Here is a 25,260-nt window from a genome sequence, read left to right as displayed (position 1 = left end):
CATAAAAAATTGTTGTGGCAACACCAGTTATAAACATTTTATAGTACTCCATTTTCTGGTTTCATTATTGAAGTTGAATATTTTTTTGGAAGTTTTATATGGTACCACTGTGAATTATGTTTCTTCAGACACATCTATTCACCAGTTTTCTGCTGCTGCTTTCTCATTTGAGCTACAGAGAAGTTGTATTCTATTGTACAGCATAGTTTAATGAGTTTTTATTTTTTTATGTTCAATTTTTCTCTACTCATAAGAAACTTATAACATTTTCATGTTATAAAAATGTTTTAAGTTATTGTTTTATGTAAAACTAGAAGAAATTTTACATTCACCAATGTTATAATCTGAGAGTTTAGTGTTTCTTATATATTTTTATGTAATATATTGCTTATTTAATTCATGTTGTAATGTAAATGTAAATTACATGTATACATGTATTGTGTGTATAAATGTAAATTGAGAGCAAATATTTTATACAAACAATGTAAAGGTAAATAATTTTAATTCATATAAATTTAACACAATTTTTATCTGTTTGATAAATTTAGTTTTTGATTTATAGAATTATAATGTTTTGACTGTAATTTCTTCCTAAATAAATCCAAACTTCTGATTTTTAGTGAAAATAAAATAAGAAATAAATAAAAATTTATTCAGTAAAATAATCATGATTCCTGTGGACCACTAATCTTCCTTAAATTTAATCTACAAAGATAATAATTGAATTTCGCATGAAAATGCACACACTTTGGTAATTTAGTAGACTTTTCATAATTTAGAAATTTCATTTTTATTATATATATAAGTAAAGCACACTCACCCGGCAAGTAAGAGATCTGGGTTCGAGTCCCGGCGGAGCAAGTACTTTTTATGATTCATTGTTTATTGAAATTATATATAATATATATATATATATATATATATATATATAATATATATAAAATGTAATATAAATAATATATTATAATATAATATATAAAATATAAATATATAGTATATATATATATATATATATAAATATATATTATGTATATATAAATTTTATATATGTAATAAACAAGCACAGCCACTTTAAAGATAAGCTTGCACCAAACCAGGAGCAACAAACAACTGATACTCACAACTGTGACATGTTTGCTCGCTTATACGTTGACGGATTTCATTCAAACAATTACCGTTGAAACTGGCAGAAAAATTTCTAAAGATATGGTGTCTTGTAAAATTTTTATAACCTATAAAACAGCTGATTCCTATCAATAGACAACATGTTTGCTGCTCCCTGCTTGTGCCAGCGTACCTTTAAAGTGCTTGTGCTTGTTTATTCATTGACGGATTTTGTTTGAACAAGTACTGTTGGAATTATAGAAATGTTTTTCAAATAGTTAGTATCTAGCACATTTTTTAAAACTGTCCTTTTTTATTTGACTTTAAACATTTTCAACAGACACCATTTTGTAATAATAAAGAAAATAACACAATTATTTTTAAAAATTTTCCTCTTGTCTATTTGAACATATGTACCAAATTTTGTTTCTTATCTAGAGATTATAATTGTTTATAAAAATAACAAAATGGCGGCTAGCGGGCTAAATAAGACATATCTTTTAAGTTTGGAACAACAAACGGTTTTTTATGTAACATAAGAGATATGGCTAAATTGTTACAAATAATTATAAATATTATACAAAATGAGTGTCCATTTCCTTGTGAATAAAAAAGTATATAACATGATGGGGTAAGTATAAAAACTATATTTTTTATGAATTTTTTAAATATACCTTGTAAAGACGGCAAAAATGCCTTGCCAGGATAGAGGACCATTATTGCCAGTTCTAGGGTTAATGATAAAACAAACTGTGACTAATTAACTTAGCATTTATTCAAATTAATCTATATTAGATTAAATTGCTATTCATTTGGACTTTGTAAAAAGTTAATAATTAGTTATTGTCAGTCGCAATATCGGTTACATGTACTGAATCCGTTATTTGTTGAAGGATTTGAAGGAATTGTTATTTAGGATGTAAAACCAATATATGCAAAATTTTCTTTAACTTTACAAAAAATTGAAAAATTACTTAAATCCTGATCTATTAAAATACCTTTGAGCCAAATTCTCTCTGAATTTAAAAAATCTTCAATAGCGACTTGGTTTTTCAAAACCAAAACATTTTCAGGTGTAGCCAAGGAGAGCCACATGGACAATTTTTGAGGAATTGTAATGTGGTATCTTATTATTTTGATTCAATAGTAAATTAATATTGATATTTTATTTATGAAAACCAAGATTATTTCACATCATTAAACCATAAATACCAGTACCATAAAGAAAAATATTTATTTAATCTCAAGGAACTATTAAAGACTATCTTCATCTATAATTAATTATGAGTACCAAAATTAGTAACACTCAAAAATATTAATGTGTAATATTTATGTACCCAATTTGTAAATAAATTTTTAATAAATCAATCGATAGAGATACAAATTTATTATAATAAATGAGACAAACCATGTCATTTTGTAATTTATTTATCTGCTGGACTATTATCTACAGTAGTCTCCAGGGTATTAAATACTAACTAAATAAATTAGCGGTGGTTTTACTACAGTAATCATGCACAAAGTATTAACTGAATCTAATGATAAAACAATGCATGATAATAATACACAATCAAACAAACAAATAATGAGGAAATTGAAACAAACATCAAGCTAGCATTTACTGTCTTTAATTGCTAAAAGGTTATAGTTATTTAAATACAAAGTAACTAACAAAAAAAACAGAAACACACAAAAATAACAAAATGTAGAATTGGTGTTATTTACATACAGAGTGTTCAAAAAGTATCAGAACGGCTCTATATCTTTTATCCTTTGCAGAAGGTTCTATAATGCAGGTTAAAACCTAAAACTATTACAGTATATTACACGGAAGGTTTTCGATTTTAACTTATGTGGACTAATTAACTAGCTCACACTAACAACTAAACTGATAAAATAGAATTTTCTAGTGACAGAATGTTACAGTTGCCTAAGCCAGTAACTAGCTTTCCGAATTGGTTAAAAACTGTTATCCTCCTGCTAGTAAAAAGTAGTATGGACATTCAACATTCCAGTCACCAACGGTCTTGTTTAAATCTTAACTGTTTAATCCTTTACACTGAAAATTTTTTTTAACCAGTAAAAATATGTTATATAATCTTCTAAAACTAATAACTTAAATTATCATAAAATTCAAATGACCATTGCCTTGCAAATTATTAACTTTTTGATGTCCAGTTTCCAGCATTTACTTTTCTCTAAATAAAACTTTAATATGATACCAAACTTGACCTATGTTTACACTGAAGCTTTACAACTGATGCTCCACAAATGAAGATAAAATGTCACTAATTGCCTCAAAAGCTGAGTTCTTGATGTATAACCCATATTGGTGTATAACATTTCATTTTTGCAAGTAGTGCCATAAAATGTTATAGAAATGTTCCCATACTTTTTTATACTCTGTATATTCTACAAATACTAAGTACAAAATGTATATTGTTCAAATTACAGAAAAATACAAAGTACTAGAAAGAGGGCAATAGATCGCCCACCCTGTCCTTTTCGAATAAATGGGTACATTCAATAAGATCCTAAAAATGTTAAAATCACATGTGTCAGTTTTAAGATTATGCAAATGTAGTTTATAATTATTTTATCTTTGACTGATAATGACAGTCTTGTTGTCTTGTTGATAATTTTTGTTAATAACCGTAACATCTAAATAAACAACTAACTGATTACAGTGGACATCACAAATAATAAAAAATCCACAATATTTTAGTGTTTTTAATTCCTATAATATATTAACAAATGTTACTATCTACAAAATAAAAATAATTATTAAAAAACTCTGTAACAAATAAATATGTATTTTTGGTTTATTGTATAATATTAAATGGCTTTATATTCTAAATAAAGAACTGCAAACATGCAACTACACAATAATGAGTCTGCACAACAACCATACATCAACAAACATTAATATTAGACACTGATTTAGCAAAACAGAGGTTTGACAGAAGAAGGATCGTGCAAACTACACAAGTCAACTCCTAGGGAGTATCCACAATTATTTGTCTACCTGATTCCAAGAGGACAACTGTTGACTAGCTGCATACAGGGGCTGTTGCCATGGTTGTGGAACACTTCCCATCAACAATCCACTCTCACAGAGGTTGACTGTAGACTGGCCTGCCCACGTATGGCTAGGTTCACTAATCTGACAGGACGCCAGTGAGCTAGGTAATGATGTCCACTGGTCTGTTCCAGCATCTGACACAGCTTCTTCAAACCGCACAGGCTGAGCCGGTAACTGTCTTCCACTGCCTGAGCTCATCGCACCATTACTGCTGTCTTCTATGATTGGCGGGAACTCACTGTCGGCGTGCAGAGGCAACGGAGGAACTATCTGCGTTTGCTGAGCGAGCTTGTATGAGGCCTGACGCAACATTTGTCGCCTGCTCAGAACGAGATTCATTCCAGGCGTGAGAACACCTTCGACACTGACACTTGGTTGTTGAAAGGCACCTTGTTTTTGTAAGATTTGTCGTTTCTGCTGCAATAACCTGTGTTGCATCAGTTGTTGCTGAAGAGGGGCTTTACCGGCAGCATTAGGCGGTGTTGTTGTTCCACTGTTCCCTAATACAGAATCGCCTTCCATTTGAGCATTTTGATACGAAAAATTTTCTGGAAGGCTTATTCTTTTAGGCAAGGGAGGAGATGGTCTAGGGTCAACTGTAAGGGAGTCCCTTGTATGACGATATTCTGTATGCTGCATCTGGCGCTGAGCAATCTCCTCTTGAGGTACTGAACTTTGATAAAGAGATTTTAAAGCTTGATGTTCCCTCTGGACAAGGTGCAATTCCATGACACCTTTAGTCTTACCACTTTCATTCAGTCTTTGGCTATTAAATGCAACTACATTTCCTGAGGGAGCTACACTACTTCTTGGAGTGTCCGTTGTCACACCCTGCTGAGCCACCAGCCCATCAGAAGCTCTCCTACCCTCCCTGAAGTCAACAGGAGACCTAGTGAGATGTCTGTGGTTGAAGTGAGCACCTACACTCTGATTGTGTAATAAAGGTCCATGCCTACTCCAAGATTTATTACTACTCATATATACACATGGATGGATTGCACTGGTGCTAACAACATTTTCGGAAATCGACGGTTTTTGGATTCCAGGACTTGTGCAAGATGGTAAACTTGAGGCCAAATCAGATTCAAATTGGTAATCTAAACTACTTTCAAATGTTGAAAAGTTGCTTTGTAAAGATGACACATGAGAAGAAGAACAAGAAGAGTCTGAACTTAAGTGTTGACTTAAACTCTTGTTGTGTACACCTACTCCACTCGAAGATGACGAACTCGCATATGAAAGTCGTTGTTGAGATCTACTGTGACTATTTGGTATGTCTTCCATATCGGTTTCTACACCTTCATCAGTGGAGCTAGAATACTGAGGTGTCATGCCAATTGCACTGTCAGGACGAGGGGAACTTACAACACTACCAGAAAAGGAACCACAAAGGGATGGTGTGGTGTACCTTGGTAACGACTGATAACCGTCTCCAGTAAAACGATACCTAGAAAATCCAAGAGGTTCAGCTGAAGAAACCATTTCATTGCTGCCTGGATTCAATTGAAAAAGCACTGGTGGCTGACTAGATGTAACCCCTTGTGTGAAAGATTGTTGGTGCAACTCTCTGAAAGGTGGGGGATGGTGCTGGGTTTGTAACAGTCTTATGTTCTCACTCGTGCTAGATTGTGTGGTTCTGTTGAGACTATTAGACCTCTGGCCTTCCATTAGTCCTGAAATTATTTCAGAGCCACTTTGCACACTCAGTTGAACAGGAGGAGTAGCGAGCGACTGAGTGAAATTTTCTGAGAGGTAATTTCTACTTGATTCCACTGTAGACCTTCTGTAAAAAGATGTGTCGGGTGTTAAAGCTACACTCGGAGCACCTGTGATTGTAGGGGGATTAAGCCCAGCAATGCCCAGTTTTCTCATAGCCTGTTCTGCTATTGTACTAGGTCGCCTCTTCTGCACTGAATCTAACTTGTGCTGGCTGTTAGTGGATGTAGCTGTTGTCACAGAAGGCTCTTGGGGAAGTGAAAAGCTACTTCGATGTTGCCTTAATCTCTCTAGAAGAAGGAAATATATGGCTGCATGATGATCGTAGCTTCCACTTCTTAGTGACTGAAACAAAAAAAAAGCCTTATTTTGAAACTTAAACAAACTAAAACGTGTTAGAGTAGATCAGTGTGGGAAGAATACTCATTGACTTGTAAAATTTATAATTAATGTGCCCTATTATTCTGAATTTTGTATAGCATTTTTATCAGCATTTTATTTTCACTACCGGATTAATTTTTATTAACTGTGATACAGATCAAATGTATGTCATACCACTGTACATTGTAATAAAAATAAGCATATTTTGAAATATCTGGGATCTTTGCTGAAAATATATGAATAACATGAAAATCAATCACACATGAAAAAACAGTATGTTTTTAAAAGTACTGGATACAGAACATACCTCTCTGGTCTTGATAGCATCAATGCCCAAGCTCTGCATTAGCCGCAGTATCTGCTCATTTGGCTCATCGGTGGAACTGCTGGTGCTCGGCAGCAGCAAACGAGGAGCTTCTTCCATCATCCAGCGATGGCGCTTTATGTGTTCCACCGAATACCGTTTACTTGGATCCAGCACCAGCATTTTCCGGATCAGTGATTCACAATCTGCATAGAAAAACATATTATTTATTTGTGTAGAAGTAGAGTACAATAGCAAAAAAAACATATACACACTTAATTGGGGACAACAACGCTCTCTAGACCAGGTACTCCCAAAAGTAGGAATTAAGTATTTACTACAATAAAATTGTGTAGGTATTTCAACTGATTGTTCATATGTTCCAATAAGAGTGGTACTAGTTCAAGTGGCTCTAACAAATCTTAATTTAAAAATTAATATAGTACATTCTTATTATACATAATATCTCTGAGTTAAATTGATTGAGATTAAACTTGAAGGTACCATTAATGCAATTAAAAATCTCAAAATTTGCAGTTTTTGATATATATTCCATAGATCAGTAATTATAAATTATGCTTTCTTATTTGGTAGTGTAATTTACTGACATGTTTTGCAACACTTTCCATTCATTTTGAACAGGAAATGTAATGTTAACAAAATTGTTCTCCTTACTATGTTTTTCTCATATAAACAATGAATCCTGTCCTCAAAGTAAATAATAATGAATCTAACAGCCAATGAGTGCTATTGGTCAATAGGAAGTTCCTGCCAGAATTAATGAAGTATTTACATTCCAGTCACAACTGGCTGATGAAGTTGAGCTGACGCACACGCTTCTATTATATGGTTTCTCTCCCCTAAGAGTTCTTGACTTGAGTTGTCTCTTGACTTTCCACAATATTCTTCTTGGGAAAACAATTTTTTTTAAAATTAATTTCTTGAGTCATCCCAAGCACAATATTCAAAAGCTGTTTAAAAATTTATATTTCCACAAATCATATTATTTAAATATTGAATTCTGAAAGCTGCATGTAGATTGATTATATAATCAAATATTTATTTAAAACTAATTCTTTTAACATTCCTTGAATATTGAAACCAGTGTGTACAATATTTTATAAAATATATGGTACTATCTCGTACTTGTGTAATTAAAGGCTATCACTATTTGTGTTTTAAAATTAAGTTACGTTATTTTATAGTTCAGTTAATATTTCTATTGCTGTTGAAAGGCACAAATATTTAGATCAATAGTACTTAATATTTTCATTATATTTTATATAACCAGGGTTCTATATGACGAACCTAGCAGGTTTGTTTGAACTCAATATTTTAATCAGTTATAAAAACGTTTGTTGTATTATAAAATAGGGACTAAAAATATAAAATAAATAGTTGTAGGAAAGAGATCAAGGATCTGATTAATTATTGTTTATGCACATTGACTGATTAGTGTAGTCATACTCAATTTGTAAAAAGTACTTTTGCAATTTATCTACCAGGGGTAGACACTTCATTCATGGATCACATGAACAAAGGCTTTTAAGAAGATCATGTGATGTCTTAAGGTTGATAGATTGTAAAATAGAAGAAAGAAATATAACAATTTTGTAATCGAAGATAAAACACGATTTTATTAACTGGTGTTTGTCAACTCTAAAATTGGTTGTGTATGACAAAGATGTCAAGTTATTAAAGTAACAATTTTGTTTGTATAAAACAGAAAACTAAAAATTAAAAAATTGTACAAAGTCACTATAAGCTATGATTAAACTGAGTTATAAAGGTGAAAAATTGAATGAGCCTATTTTAAGGTGTGTATAGATTTGTGGACAACGCTTTGATGCCAAGCCTGCTCAACACAAGCTGACCTGAGATGGCCACGTCCAGAATAACCTATAGACGTCAAAGTTGGTAAATTTGCTCCAGTCAATACTCATACCTACCACTCATGTACTAAAACCCTTTCTCCCTCCATTATATGCTGTGGATCAAAAGTTTGTATTGTTAAGGAGGTATAAAATCTGTATATATGGTTCATATACAGAAAGATTGTATAATAAATTGTACATCCCTATTTTAACACTAATATAAAGCAAGGTTATATAAATTATGAAAAAACAAATTTTTACTGAATTAAATGACCAAACACTTCTTTTTTGTAGGAGTTTTTTAATATTAACTACTGTCAATTTTAATAAGAACTAGTTTTAGTTACAACCTTAAAAGTCTAAGAGACAAACTATATAATATAAATTCATTCACCTTTCAAATATTAGACCAAATTCAAGTAGAATATCATAGATAGTTTTTTTTTTAAGTTTTACACACTTTAAAACTACCATCAGTCACATGAATAAATGTCAATCAGCATCCTAACAACATACAGACCAATTATTTGACTGACAATTTCAGTCTCTTTATATACTTGTTATCTACTTTATCTTATCTTCTTTGTTTAGTAGTTGTCTGATGGTGATAATTTTATGTGTCTGTTGTTGATTATTAAGAGTCTATGAGAGCTAGCTGTAGTACAACGGCCTTGAGTTTTCCTACATGAAACAATGTTAAACCTAATACAGTTTTATGCCCTTATTTTTAGTCTAGAATTATGGGAGATGTCTAATTTTAAAGATATAATTAATACTCAACTGTATAGTTAATACTCAATAGAGTTTGCTACTTAGGTTTTTTGTAAAGTGTATACTTTTTGAATATTTAAGTAATGAAGTATAAAAAAGTAGAATATTTCTTCTTAGTAACTCGTAAAAATGTTTAAAGAAATTAAAAAGTTTTGGATGCATTATTGCATTATTATATTTTTAAAATGAGACATCTCCTATGATTCCATGACTAAAAAAGGGTCTAAAACTGTATGAGGTTTAACCCTTCGCGCGCTGTTGACAAATATAACCGCCAGATTTTACTTTGCTAAAAACGCTGTTGACAAATATATTCGCTTTTAAACATTGAGTTTATTATTGGGAGTAAGTAGTACCCAGTTTTGCCGGTGGAGTGCAGCAGCTGCTAGAGCATAAATCCCTCAATAGAAAAACATAGTAATAGTTTTCCCCGCCTCCCGGTTGTTCTCAAAGCTGCAAAATGGCGGCGCACTACCCATGTCACTGCCTGTTTTGCCAGACACTAGCGCTACTGACAAATAAACTCACCGGTTTAGTTCGTTCGCGGACTGTGATTGGAAATGTTATGCGTACGTTGTCAAATTGGTTTTTGACATATTGGGAAGATGTATTGTGTGTACACGCAACGGTTTACGCAAGGAGACCATTTACGTGTGCGAAACATGCACCGCCCGGCCGAATCTGCACCCGGATCCGTGTTTCAAGACATACCACACGATGACGTTACCTTGAACACCGTGATGGCTAATTTTAGATCTTTTTATATCCATAAATGTTTTATTTTAACTATAATATACATACTATATATATATATATATATATATATATATATATATATATATATATATAATATACTATAATATAATATTATTCACGATAGTAAAATTTCGTTCAACATTTCGTTAAATTTTGTGTATTTATATTGTTTATAAGTTAAATAAACGTATTAAAAAAAATTATACTTCTTTCGTCCCCCAAAGTCTTTTTATATGGTAACAAACTCAAAAACAACATTAGCGTTGACTTTATGGAAAAAAATATTTTGAGGTATATGTAGCGTTTGGGTATGGTGCGTCCCAAATTGCCGTAGCGCGGGAAGGGTTAACATTGTTCTCGTGGGAAAAAACCTCAAAATCATTTTACTACAACCTATTCTTAACAACGAACCGACCAAAGAGTTTAATGAGTTAAGAAAATCTTGATTTCATTTAAATTTTAACATATTATTAAGATAAAACATGGGTAGCATGAAAATATTAGCTTAAATGTTGTGTGAAATTGATTCACTCCACAAGAATTCGCGAACGGAAGCAGATGGTATTTTGGGAGGACTTGTGATATAAATACTTCTACTGCTGAGGTTTTGACGCGCGAGAGGGTATTTTTAGTTTGCTAAATTCAAGCAGTTTATTTACAAACTGAGAGCAATCTTATTAACTCAGCCCTAACACTCTCTTTCTGTAGAGGCTAAACTTAGAGATAAAGGATACATCACACTATTGTGGTGTTTTCCGGGTTCGAGTTTGCAAACAGTTTCTAATGCCGCATTCTATGACAATACTAACTCAAATCTATTACAAATGTTAAGTAATGTAATAGACGCTTCACAAACACCAATTTAAATTTACTTCTTATTTTTCCTGTGTTCATTTGATGAATTAGTTTTTTTATTATTTATTTCAGTTATTGATAGAAGGGTATTCAGTTTGATTTTGGGTGAAGGCCAAATCCAACGTTTCCCTGCAAGAGGGAAGATGAATTACACTAGTACACAAATGGAACCACAGGGGTTCTATCCAGGCCTCTAAGTTAGGTAAAAAAAAATTATGCATTACAGATCTATTACTCCATAAGACAATTCTAGATCTGTTAAACATAAAGAATATCTGTTTTATTTGCAATAAAAATAACACTATTCTCAAAGGACTATTATTATTTTCTTCCAACAGTTTGGTTTAAACCCTCTTCTACTAGCAATCATTGAATACCCGTCTGATGAGTAATTCCGTAATATATGGGACTGGGAATGTCAAACTGCCCTACTGCTTACACGATTCTCCTCGTAAGTACAACTTATCAGACTGTAATAGTGCAGTATCGGTGTAGATTTGCTGTAGATACCATATCCTCAGTGAACCATTTTACTAAAATTTATCACTATACAGTAAAAATTGTTACTGACACAACTTTCTTGTTTTATATTATTGCAGGTCTTTTCACCTGAGCTCATGAAGTAGGGTATCCGGAACCTGCCGGAGAGCACCCTGTCCCTGAGGGTGTGGAGGGTGGAGCCGTCGAAGGGTAGGGCACCACAAACCAGCACGTACAGCACCACGCCCAGGCTCTGCAATAATGAGTACACATCATTGTAATAAACCAGAATATTTATTTGTGTTATAACACATAATGAGGATGTTCTCATTGAAGGTGGTGCGGTTGGTTTTTGGTTGGTTTTTCTTTTATTTTCAAAGAAAGAAAAATAAGGGTATGAAGTTTTTGTAGTATCTATATTGGTTAAAGAGAATGCCACGTGTCTTATTTAAAAAAAAGAAGAATTTTCTTAAGTTTTTTTAACATTTAGTTCAAAAAAATTATATTTAATAAAAAATGATCATTTTCTGAAGGTAAAAATGAACAGAATCACATCACTCCCTGCACATAATTGCACATCTTATGTAAATATAACTCATGCACACACTGTAAAACTTTCACATTTTTATCTTCAGCGTTTTAATTTGAGCCTGATTACAAAATTGTCTGAAATTTACAACTTTCAATGCCTGTAACTCCTCGTGGAGTGATGGGAAATAAATAATAACTCTTTTGTTTTCAGAGAGGCTTATGAATTTAAAACGAGAAAATTCCCAACAAAAAATTGATTTCACCAACGTAATTCTCTGATGATAAATGATAGCTTGGTTAAGTTAAAATTCCTCTTTTCTACCGCAGGTCTTTGAAACAGATTGTTTATCTCAGTAATAAATGTTCCAATGTATTCCAGGTGGCTGGCTCATTTGGTCAACGTGTGGGAGTTCTGAAACTCAGTTACGCAAGTTAACAGTATCAATTAACACCTGACCTGGCTAGCAATTATTTCAATACCACAACTAACAGTTATGTTGACAAATATAACTTAATTGGCTAACACTCTTGCTAAAGATAGACACTTTACTCCACTGTTAATTGGATATTGTTCTATAGTACAAAGTAGTATATCAAAACCATCATCATGGTGGCATTGTTCTTACAACTGCTCAAGGGAGTCAAGGAACCCAGAGGAACCACGGTCAGCGACCAGGCTGGACAATGCCAGGTGGGTCATGCATGTCATTAGTGGCAGGAAAAGAGTGATTCATTTTAAATAAAGGTTGGGCACAATGTCGTGTCGCAGTATTCAAATATAACTACTCCACATTATAATCGACAAATTAGACATATTTTAAGGTTCATATAAGGTTCGGTACGTGTATGTATCCTGAAGTATTACATTGAATGTATTAAAATTTTGTTAGTATATTCCTACATTAAAAACATGTACACTTCTTTTATTGATATAAGTTTGTACAATATAAATCCAATAAATGCGTTCTTTTCTGAATAATAAAGATCTTGAAAAGTATATGATAGGTTTTATTAAGAACATATACTGTGGATGGAATTTATAACTATCTTTTAACAGAATTTTAATGCGTAACTGTTAAATATAAGATTAATTCAATATTGTAAAGTTTATATAAGATGTTTGAAAAATATATTGGGAAAAGCTTCACTGAATGAAATAAATAAAATACCTTCTTTTACTATGTATTGTACTTCACCATCATCCATTTGTGTGTGCTTTTTCCTTGAAAATAATTTACAAAAGTTATGATGGTGTTAGTTAAAGTGTTGCATTTTTTCATGGTTATTTAAATCTTAATGTGACCTAATTTATTTCAAAATATTTGAAAAAATGACTCGTTTCAAAATTGTGGTCAAAGTTAATAGCAGTCCAGACATTTCACACAAAGTCCATAAAAGGTCAAACGTTTAGTATTTGTTGTATTAAAAGGATGATAAGAAATTTTAATGCTCTCATGCAAGTTAAGTTTAAATTAACCAACAAAAGATTACAACCACTTTGTCATTTATATATCTTAAGAGCTGGATTTTATAAAAAACCTTCTTGATATTTTGCAATTTATTTTCTTTTTTACATTCTCCCTGTTTTTCTACTTTATTTTGGTTCATTGTGTTGAATATTAAACGTTATATAAAACACAAGTATTAGCTGACCCAAATATCGATCTCGGGACCCGTGTACTTCTTGCCCTCGAAGACTTCAGGGGCAGCATAGGGAGGCGAGCCACACCAAGTAGCAAGCTGCTCGCCGGGAGTGTAGTAGTTGCTGAACCCGAAGTCTGCGATCTTGATATTCATGTTGGCATCCATCAGAAGGTTCTCAGCCTACACACCAAAAACATGAATTAGGTGCAATATGGAACAATATATAAACTAGAAGTTACAAGTAATATCTGTTAAAATAGAGAGTTAAGCTTTAAGAAAAGTATCAAAGAGTAGTCATGATCTACAAACAAGAATTTTATATAAATGAAAGTTTGCCCCATGTCGTTTGTTCTTGATAGAGATCTGAAATAAGATATCCATAACCACAAAATGAGATCTCTGATTGTTAGGCAATTGCCCAACCAGTTGTTAAATGATTATTGGAATTGCTGAATGCATCACAATAAGAACAGTTTAGGTCTCAATAGAAAATTGAGTATCCTAAAGCAAATATTTCAACACAAATTTTAGATTTTAGTGTAATAAGAAATAACCAATCACTTGAAATAAATATAAAAAAAATGAATACATAATTCTATAGTAATAAAAATGTAAGAAACTATCTTTACCCTCATAACCAAACAATTGTAAATGAATAAATAATCAATAATAACCAGCTATAATTGGTTGAGAATTACCAAAGCCTGTCTTTTGAGGACCTAGAAACATTTCATTTCTGTGTGTTTGTTTAACCACAAGATATCTTAAAAATGAACAAACCTGTAGACTTGAAATTTTAAAAAAGCTTTATTTCTATGTAGGCAACATGTAGTTCAACATGTAGTTCGGTGATAGTTCTTGTCACTCACCACATAGGATGTTGCTGAGCATTAGTGAATATTTTTACATTGATCTTATAGGAAATCAACGTTAACTTTAAAATTGGGAAATAAATAAATCTTTAACATGTAGCATAGCCTAATAAAATGAGCTATAGACTTCAAATTTTGCTTGCAACGTCAGTGATGTAGTGCTGCTACATTAAACGTGCTGGCATACTCCTACCTTGATTATGTAAAATTTGTTGTGTGCAAAATGTGATTATTTAATAAATACTCTTTTAAATGACGAATATAATATCCACAAGCTCTTTAGTTTGATGAGGAGTGTTCTCCTAATATGTAATAATTTCTTTACACAAACATATTTTTTCCCATCAATAGCACCTGATGGAAACTATTTTAAAATTACTTGTAAGGTTTTTGACGGACTTAGAATATACTTTCAATGAATTAATTGTTCCTGCTTAAAAGTTTAATTTTGAGTAGGCGAAATAGTATTTTTACAATTTACCTTATAATATTACAACATTCGTTCATTTTATTTAAGTAAAAAAGTGATATGAAACTTTAATATTACAAATTATTCAGGATTTAAAATGTAAGATGAACTAAGTGCACTGTTCGTAAGTAAAAATATCTAAATCAATGTTATCTCAAAGATTTTTAATGTTTAAAAAAATACCATCTGAGCTTTATCTCTTCTGTACATGTAAATAGATAACGGATTGACCAATATCATCGTGGGAAAAGTGATTCAGAGCAAATACTAGTGAAGGAGAGCAGCCTTGGGCAGATTGGCATGACGTCATGATCGATTCACTTACGTCACTGGAGTAATCTGCATGACAAGCCGGCCCATCTATTTCGTGTAGCCTGCCATCCACGCTGTACGGTCCATATACCATATAGTATATCACAATACATTTCAAAGACTGTCGCTGTTTTAAACCTCCCAGTTATGTCATTCCTCGGCCAAACATCGCCTCTTTCCGTTGTTACCTGTTACTCACCTTGTAACCCTGAGTTATTATTATTATTGTGGTTTAAGAATATACTGTAAATTATTTAATTTATACTTGATATACCAAGTTACACTAGAGTGAAAAGGAGAACAGAAATTGAGTTTTAAGATCGAAAGAGAATAAAGCTATTCTTAATTTCAATGAACTATAGAGTTAAGTTTACTTTATCCTCAGACAAAAGTTATAAGGATTGGCAGTAGCATAGAAGTAGGTAGTTTAGAAGATATTCTAAATGTTAACCCATAACAACCCAGTTTAGCAACATGGACACAGTAGTATGTACAGCATTTTACACCCTAGTGTTGTACTTTCGCATTAAAATCTGGGCTAACTAGTTTAACCCGTATATTAAGCCTTTAAGCCGTATTTTAGTATATAATTTGTGTAACCCGTAACAGCCCAATGTAGCGATAATGATACTAGTATGTCAGTAGTTTTACACCCTAGTGTGGTACTCTCAAATTAAAATCTGGTCTATTGGTTAAATGGTTGAACGGTACTGGAAGTAAACACCAGGTGTTAACTAAGACCCAAATCAGTGATTAAAAAAAGTAAATTACATAATCAAAGGTAATGCATTATAATCCAGCTTGAACCAATAATATTGTGAATACTTTTGAACAGCTGGATAAAGGTTTCGTTTACCTACGGATTAAAACAATGTCAAGGACATACACACACACAGTTATCAATGTCCGTGAAGAATGGGTCGAATCATGTACTTATTCACCCCACAATGTTAACTTTCGGATGCGGTATGATTAATGCAGTTTTACATATTTTCACATCTTCTGCTGCAAACAAGCTATGAGGATAGTTACGTAATTATGTCGATTAATGTTTTATTGATCACTATTATGATGCTGAATTCCATAATCAGAACAATAGCAGTACCATATAAGCAGAGCTATTGCAAAATACCAAATTAATTTTCAGTATTAACTAAAGTAGCATTTGTATTGTAATCATCATAAAAGGCTTCGGAGAGAGAAACGGTTCTGCCAGGCAGAAGATAGGAAACTAATGGAAAATCTGGCAGAAATAGTGGGCTTTGTGTATGAACCATTGTCTCGGTCTGCAATATCGATAAGCCCGGCATATCCTGGCCGCTCAGCCGTACGTGGACTATAACAAATCCCAACGGGAGAGTTGCCAAGGTTCCTCCAATATCTTAAATAAAAAAACGAATGGTAATACCCATTCTAAAAACGAATGGAATATGCCAATACGTATCTTGGCAAAGCTGTCTTAATGAAGAACGAAATTAATTAGTTATAATACAAGTCACACGCTGAGCTTTCAATTTAACTCAATCAACTTAAAGTCACGGATGACCTTTTGGAAATGTTCATGTGCTGTATTGCCTGTTATAACAAAACAGAAAATTGTTATGCACAGGGCAGTAGTATATCCAGGAATTTAGTTTTGGAGCCTACACTCATTAAATCATACTCCACACAATGGAATTATGATAGAGGGTTAATTTCCACATTTTGAAGGAAGGTTAATCAACTTCTTTTTTTTATTTTATATGTAACAAGTACCAGATGTTTAGTTCCTGATGAAACTAAGTAACACACAAACGCGCGCGCGTACACACACACACACACACACACACACACACACACACACACACACACACACACACACACACACACACAGATACGTCGCTATCTGCTGTGTTGGGATGAACAGCATGGGTTCCTATTGAAGCTTCAGCTGCTATTGAATCTCCAAACCTTAACATTTAAAAGTCAAATAAGCTTTATATTTTCGACTTTGACGTGTTCATTGACATATTTGATTGATTTGAGAATTTTCTTGTATGCTTAGGGGTTTTACCTGAAGAAGACAAATACCAATTGCCGAAACATAGTGTAATATTATGGCGATGGCAAATGTATGCAATCCCTTTATACTCTCAGTATACACTTAGAAACTACATTAATTTTTTCCTGACTTGGGTGGTTACGTCCTTTTTACCTCTCTCGATGGGTTGGCGAGAGACTCATTCCCGGCCTCATAATTAAATGTTTTAATGACTTCTTTTACTGAAATTATAACAGGAATTCTATTCATTAAATAGAAATATATTTGTGAATCTATACATTACTTAAGAATATATATGAATTTAAATGACACGAAAGTAGGTTGTATCGTATTGTAATCTGATGTACACAAAGCTCATGTAAAATGAAAGCAACATAACAATCAGAAATCGATGATCAAAGGGTTGCTGTAAAAGCCTCCAGTCATAGGGCAGAGTGGAGGAGAGCTGGATTACGATAAACATCCCTCCAGCGGCATCGTGGTGGACGATCCCCCAGGACTGTGACTCAAACTCAGGAAAGTTGTGTCAAAGGCTGGCTGGCTATACAAAGCGGGGAGCTTGGGGACAACTAAATATGGTCTTTAAAATGCCTGTCATTGTTTCATCACGGAAAATGATCGGTTATAAAGATTTCAAGATGATTATTGAAACAATTTTCAGATGGTAACTTTTTCAGACACATTTATGTCAAACTGAAGAATAATAATTTTTGTTTCGGAACTTCAAGTACCAAAAACGCGTGAAGTACCAACAGAATAACTGTTTTTAAAATGGATTTAATATGCATTGATCCTCATGAAGCTGTCTATGGCGGGCATCATGTTGACAAGCCAGCAGAATATCAAAGAGGCAATTTAAACAGCTGTTTATCAGCTGATAACACCACTTCGCGCCAGCTGGTCTCTTGGCGCTGCATGACTCACACAAGCCGCACGAAACTGGTTCCGTGACTGTAACGCAATCAAGGCGTTCACCTCCACCCGCACCGAATCTATATAACAACACTGCATAATTATTGTCAAATGCACATTTTTTGTGCTGTGTTGGGAAGTTAAGGTGGCGCAAATGGTTTTCGGTTAGATTTTTATTAAAAAATTACATTTCCTAAACAAGGAAAAAAATCTCTATACCTCTAAAGAGAGTTAAAGGAATTTAAAAGGATAATTTCTGCCATCCAAAATCATACCTAAGACTGCGGAAGATGACGGTTAGTTTTTATTGCATATGTATATAAAAACATATGACTGAAGGTAAATAACACGAATTTAAATAGTAGCAATTTAATGTTAATGTACTTTACTCGAGTCACTATGATTGGAAAGGCCATTCCCTTAGCTTTTAATAAAAAGTTGTACAAAATTCATATCGTTATCTTCAGCGTCGTGGAGTGATACAATTATATTTCAACATTTCCTGACTTTTGTCGAGGCTTAAGGAGCTGAAACTAAAAAAAAAACATAATGCACCTGCTTAACCACACAGAGATACCACGTTTTCTAAAATTCAAGGTCATCCTTAAAATTCGTAGATTTACGAAACAGTATATTGTCTCTTATATGACATCTTGAGAATAACAATCCCTAATTATACGAAGCACGTATAATTGTGTCTTTACGTAATCAAAGTTTACAATTTCCTCATCGCTTATAAAGCCAGCTGGGGGATTTGCATTTCTGAGTTCGTATTTACACAGTAGGAATTAGCATGTCAGTGAGTGCCGACCAAATTACCGTTTCCGCACCGTCTAATTGCAGGTGTTCTTAAACTTTCATTAATATTAATGTGCTTATGTTTACATCGAACAGTTCTGCTAGCTATCAGTGACATTTCTAGTTATTACGCTTTATTACGCAGTTATCTCTCGTAGAAGAACGTAAGTGTGAAAGGATAAAATATGTGGCGATATCAACACGTGTTTTTTATATTATGTATGGATACATATCAGACCAAATTTTTAACATACAAACTATATACTTAAAGCAGTCTTCCTTCCTGAATTGTTATAGATGGTTTCCTAACCAGATAAATGGGGGCTTGGGGTGGAATTTCTTGACCTTTGTCCAGTGCTTGCAGTGATTGACCATTTTTTTCACCCAAAAATTTTTAAAACTCTTAATCACCATTCTAGTTCAATTCTGCAGGAAAATGAAAACATGTGGAGATATTATTATGGGTAGCAGTTTACATAAGAAATAACAAAAGCAAATAGACAATTATTCTAAAAATTTAATCTCCACATAGGCATCAGCCCATGGTGCAAAAAGTGACCACCAGTTTGCGCTTGAGGTACACTAAAAATCTCTAAATTATAAATAAAGAAATAAGTAAAAATTTATTCATTCTATTTACCTATTGGTATTCTAAGCGGCTTGAAAGCATATGGAACTTTATTGAGATAATTTAATGAAAGTGGTGGAATTTTGCAGAAAAATCCCTATGGTTGAATACTTAAGTGTTATTTTGGTTCCGTTTTAGAAGAAAATATTATAGTTGTCTCGTCGTGATACAAAGAGGTGCGAGGTGATCATACAATTGGCCCTGCAAGGCCAATCCACCGACCGACCGGGAAGCCTTATCTAAATCAGTAATCTGTTGTTCCATTGTCTGTATGGTTTCAAGTGCAAACGTTTACATTGCACTCGTCAAACTACCTTTCATTGAATGGCAGTCTTGCAAGATTCACGCCGCGTTGATTCTGTTTGATCACGAGCAAAGTTCTTCTTAATCTGTTTGATAACAGTGTCGGAAGCGTCGGGCGTTCTAGTGATTTCACAAGACGTACAGAAACACCAAGTAGTTATTTGGCTGTAAACTGTAGGATGATCGAAATCTACGATAAACAGCTTATTTTATTCCTACAAAAATTACACTCAGCACCAATGAAATGATATCGGTTGTCAACTTAACAGTCAACACCACCTAATCAGAAGACGTAGTTTGCTGCAAAATTACACATTCACCGATTCCGTATGTTATCTAAAAAAATTATAATATGCGTCAAAGCCTTTTTGACTCTACTCGATATTTAAACTGTAAATTATTTTCATAAAGTTTCAAAACATAATTGAAAATTAATACTATAAATGGGGTTTTAACGTATCATGTTATAAACACCTCTTAGTAAAGTGAACTGATTAAAGTAGGCTAAAGATTGATGACTGCCTGTGGAGGTATCACATGAATTTTCATGACAGCTCTCGTATGAGTCACCGGAAATCTCGTGTGGGAGGACGGATAGATCTAACAAGTTTACTGTCATAGGGTGGCACTGTAGTGGTGGGTAGGAGGAGGAAAGGGGGGTAGAGGGTGGGTGATGACGTCAGAGAAGGGGTGCTATGACGTCATGCCTGCGGCTACTCCACAAAGGTCAAAGTCTTCACCCCTTTCTCTTGCTTTTTACAACTAACGCGTACGATAAATTTAACAAGACAAATATAATTTATTGAGTTGTAACTCGATTCGGCTTCCCAGACAAAAACTTTTCCCAAATTAAAACGGTAACAACGTGCACTTATTAACATAATGTATCGTGTACTTAAGAAACCTTTACAGACTTAGTAATACAAGATAAAGATTTATTTTACTCGCCTTTCTTCAGAATGTTAAAAACCTTCCTGCGGAGCTATGAGAACGCGTATAAAGTCACCCTGAAAATTCGGACAATTACCGATGATAGCAGCACAGAAGTTGGCATCACTAAAGTGTATATATCAAGAGCAATAATAGCTCTACTACCGTATATTGATCAAGGCTATCCGTATCTAGATACTACCGTTGATCACTCAAGGTCTGAGTCATTGTTGGGTAGGTGCCAATGTTATACCGACTGATCTGTCTTGACCACAAATATAGGAATCTCAGGGTTAGTATATACGATGTCCAGCACAGCAACTCAAAGACTTATCTTGAGGTCTCGGTGAACAACTCTTCGGTTGTGGCAATACTCCACCGCCGAGAGGATCTGCCAGAACTTCCTCCGGGCTGCACTCTCCGTCATCCGGCCGTTTCTCGCGATATGATCTACAATAAGATAACTCTAGGACTCACTTTGAGGTCTCGGTGAACGACTCTTCGGTTGTGGCAATACTCCACCGCCGAGAGGATCTGCCAAAACTTCCTCCGGGCTGCACTCTCCGTCATCCGGCCGTTTCTCGCGATATGATCTACAATAAGATAACTCTAGGACTCACTTTGAGGTCTCGGTGAACGACTCTTCGGTTGTGGCAATACTCCACCGCCGAGAGGATCTGCCAAAACTTCCTCCGGGCTGCACTCTCCGTCATCCGGCCGTTCCTCGCGATGTAATCTACAACAAGATAAGTTGTAAATGATAAGAGAAAATAAGGGGGATCAGTAATACATTAAAGACACATTGAACATATAATTTTGGTCAAAAACACACTGTGTTAAATGAATTTATAAGGATGGACTTTTGCTTAAGTGAAATATTTATTACATTTCTTTAAAAGCCGTTTATCTAGCTCACAATGATAACAACTGCTATATACGCATAAAGGGTCTAGTTGTTGACCATAAAAGCTGTACTAAAATACTGCAGTTTTGACTTTAGTTACAGTATTTTCAAATGGTAATTTGTACTGGGATGATAATCTATTTCTGTTGAAATTTGAAATTATGATTCCAAAAAAATCGGCTTTCTAAAATAAAAATTTGTATCGGTTACGTGTAAATTCCATAAGAAATTTTAGATCACCAAGAACTGGTAACAGAAATGCTGCAAAAGTCCCAACTCGGTAAAACATTAATCTTACAAATATCTCGATTAAGATCGTGGGCCAGCTTAGTACGCCATTTTGTTCCATTATGACGGCCAGCCATTCAAACTTTTAATAAAATCACAACTCCGGTTTTTATGAACCTATAGAAAACAAGAAAATTGTTCTGGACTCCTTATAATATTTCTTAAACATTTGTTACAAAAGCATTTTTGTATCTGAAAGCTTTTCAAGATATTCAGTACAATAAATCTCATTGGAATAAACTAATAATATTTAGCTTGTACAAGACTACCTACTTCTTCTTCCGACTGAACCGGAAGGACTAGTTTTTGTATTAAACACGATGTATATATAATTGCAAATTATTGCCAGGTAAAATTGAAACTGTTTTTCTCTTCCAAGGTAATTTCACAATATTTTCTGACCATCCGAAATGTTTGCTTTTCGATATCACTACGACATACGGTCTGTAAGAATCGTCACTACAAAATATGTATTATATTTTATCCCACATTCAGATAAACCCAGTGTTACTGAAATAGAGGGATTACAATTTAATATGAGGCCTGTTACAAGATGCTTGCTAGATAGTTAGCTGAGTGAAAAGTTTCCAGCACTAAATTAAATTCTTACCATCCACTACTGATGCCGGGACGCGCTGCTGAAGTTAAGGTGGATTTAATCTGAGTCTAATTCTCTCGTAAACAAACCAATATTCAATGAGGAATAGATTAACAGCACAGACCAACCCCATTACATTTTAAATTGTATTTTAAATATCCTAATACAACCTCAACATAAAGCGCGCTATTAAGTAATTTAACCTTACGAGATATTACGTTTATTGCTGAATTGTAATATAGTAATAAATCCTGGTTATGATCGGTTCAAAATAGTCGAATGCCAAATCATGTTCCTAGTCACAGACACGATCAAACCCTTGTCTGTCAAACCGGCAGTTTAGTTTGGCATTATACAATTTGGACCATGTACGGGATGAAGGGAAACTGGAAAGTTTCGTGGAACCAATACCCATTAAGTATATTTATTTGCTAGGTATTGAAATGTCATCGCCAACCACATAGGGCCGTGGTGTTCTAGAATTACACTTTCCAGTCAGAGGCTAGTGGTTTTCAGGAGCTGTTAGTTACAGCGCTCAGAAGTTTCAAACGCCAGATCTCTTGTAACGGCAGAAACCAACGTTGCGGTTAGAGAGCCAAAATGTCTTGTAATTATTTTGTATGCAATACAGACAGAAATAAAAAGTAACCAGAATCTCAAACAGACAGCATAACAGTTTCTCTTGTAAAACATTGCTCAATGAACACATACTGAAGATGTCATGTGTTTAAAAGGTATAGAGTTATTTTTTGTAAAACACTAAGTGAAGTAACATTTAATGCACTGACTATGATACACACGTTAATGCATCAAGGCAGTTATGAATAGTTAAGATTCTTCAGCATAGACACACATTAAATGTGTTACCGATATAGAAGTTTAATTGTTTCATAACATCTGCACGAGAATCTCTCAAAAACCTTTCTGAATAATCAAGATACTGAATTGAATTTGACGTGGTCTTTAGCTAGACAGGTATGGTATATTAGAATAAATATATGTACACTTGGTTAGAAACATGACAGTCATAATGACCCTGCGACTGAAAATAAGGACGTAAAAGTGTTTGATGTTTAACATTGATCTTATCGGGTGTTTTTGGTGGGTTATGTCGTGCATTTTTTATTGAGGTCACTAAGCGTTTTTCCGGGAAAACCCCACTTATCAATATTTATTGACCTTCCGTAAATCGAAACCGTACCTCTCTCGGTTACAGAATCGCAGACTTACGCCTAGCCTACGAAAATCTGATTAATAAGTATTAATAAAATATTATTTGCTCCGTAGATTTATTGAATCTCTTAGCAATATACGTAAAAGCCAAAAAATCTCCTCTGTTTTAAATATTCTTCGCTTACTATAAAATCTATATTTTGCTTAAAGATTTGAGCACATTTCAATCCATATAAAATATAGTTGGAACGATGAGATGGAACTGACATCACTTGGCGCGCGCTGTATATTGTCGTCGATCGTGACAGAGCAAACCAATGTCGATTGTATTTGTTAAAAACCTCGCCTGCCTTGCACCACCGCCGCTGTTGAATGATTTCGTTTGATTGACTGACAATTCAATACAGCTAAACGAACACACTCTTGTTTTAGCGAAACTGCTCATAGATTTACCGACATAGAAGTTTAAGTTTAGAAGTTGTTTCACCACATCTGCACGAGAATCTCTCAAAACCTGTTCTGAATAATCAATATCTGAATTGAATTTGACGTGGTCTTTAGAATCAAGAGAACGTCTCCTTTAAATTTTGAAATATGGTGTTCATAAGTTTACACTCTACAAGTAGTTTAAAGTAACACTTTATATGCTATGTTTTATGTTAATAAATAAAACAAATTGATGTAATAAGTATGTAATTTGCCAAAAACCTAATAACAAAAATACTGATGTCCAATAACATTGTTAAATGACCAATACACGAATGGTTTTATCTTATGTATCTAAGTTCGTGGACACCTAAAAAAGAGTTTCACAAATCAATGGATAGGCCGAGGTGGACCAGTTTCATGGCCAGCAAGATCACCGGACTTAAATCCTTTGAACTTTTATCTTTGGGGACATTTAAAAACATTAGTTTACTCATACCCAATAGATACCATTGAATAACTCCGATTAAACATGTCTAATGGAATAGAAAACATTAAGCAGACACCTGGAGTTTTTGAACCGGTCCGAAACTCGATGAGAAGACGCCTGAACGCGTGAATTTTGAACAACGGAGGTCATTTTGAGCATCATCTTTAATCTTCCGGTGAGAATTAAAGCGATTGTAGATATGTTTATTGTTGTATTTAAAAATAAATTTTGAACTAAAAATATGTTTGTTTTTCATCAGCTGTTACCAATCAGATACTCATTATTATAAGACAGCAAAAGTATGCTGTGTAGTGTAGTACGTGAGGAGTCAATTTCATAACTTTTTTACACATTTAGTTAACTTTGCTTATTATGGTTGTTTTCAGAATTAAATTCTCTACAATCTGTAGTAGAAAAACCATTTGTTTATTGGTCATTTAACAATGTTATTGGACATCAAACATTTAAGACGGTATTTTTGTTATTAGATTTTTGGCAAATTACATACTTTTTCTCAAAAACTGTTCACACTACAACCTCTAGAGTGGTTTTATTTGATTTTCAGGTGATTTTCCTCATAAATCCATTTTATTTGAGTTAAAAAGTAAGAGGAAAACA

The 25,260-nt window shown here is 33.6% G+C and overlaps 1 protein-coding gene across 3 annotated transcripts in view; it reads right to left on the bottom strand.

The window, feature by feature from the left end:
* Nucleotides 1-21,352, bottom strand: part of LOC124357555 (serine/threonine-protein kinase SIK2-like) — a 38,672-nt gene extending 17,320 nt beyond the window's left edge. The window contains exons 1-5 of one of the 3 annotated variants that reach the window (XM_046809465.1): nucleotides 21,241-21,352; nucleotides 13,508-13,678; nucleotides 11,453-11,576; nucleotides 6,591-6,793; nucleotides 4,130-6,247 (exon numbers count right to left, since the gene is read on the bottom strand). In XM_046809465.1, coding sequence (XP_046665421.1) covers nucleotides 4,130-6,247; nucleotides 6,591-6,793; nucleotides 11,453-11,576; nucleotides 13,508-13,678; nucleotides 21,241-21,333 — 2,709 coding nt within the window. In that variant the 5' untranslated portion in view covers nucleotides 21,334-21,352. The other 2 variants (XM_046809464.1, XM_046809466.1) reach the window with 2 other exon arrangements.
* Between the last annotated feature and the right edge of the window lie 3,908 nt (nucleotides 21,353-25,260).

Source organism: Homalodisca vitripennis, chromosome 3, assembly GCF_021130785.1.
Source record: "Homalodisca vitripennis isolate AUS2020 chromosome 3, UT_GWSS_2.1, whole genome shotgun sequence".
In the NCBI taxonomy this organism is placed as follows: Eukaryota; Metazoa; Arthropoda; class Insecta; order Hemiptera; family Cicadellidae; genus Homalodisca; species Homalodisca vitripennis.
Note: the sequence above shows the minus strand (reverse complement) of the source record. Positions and strands in the feature narration are given on the sequence as shown.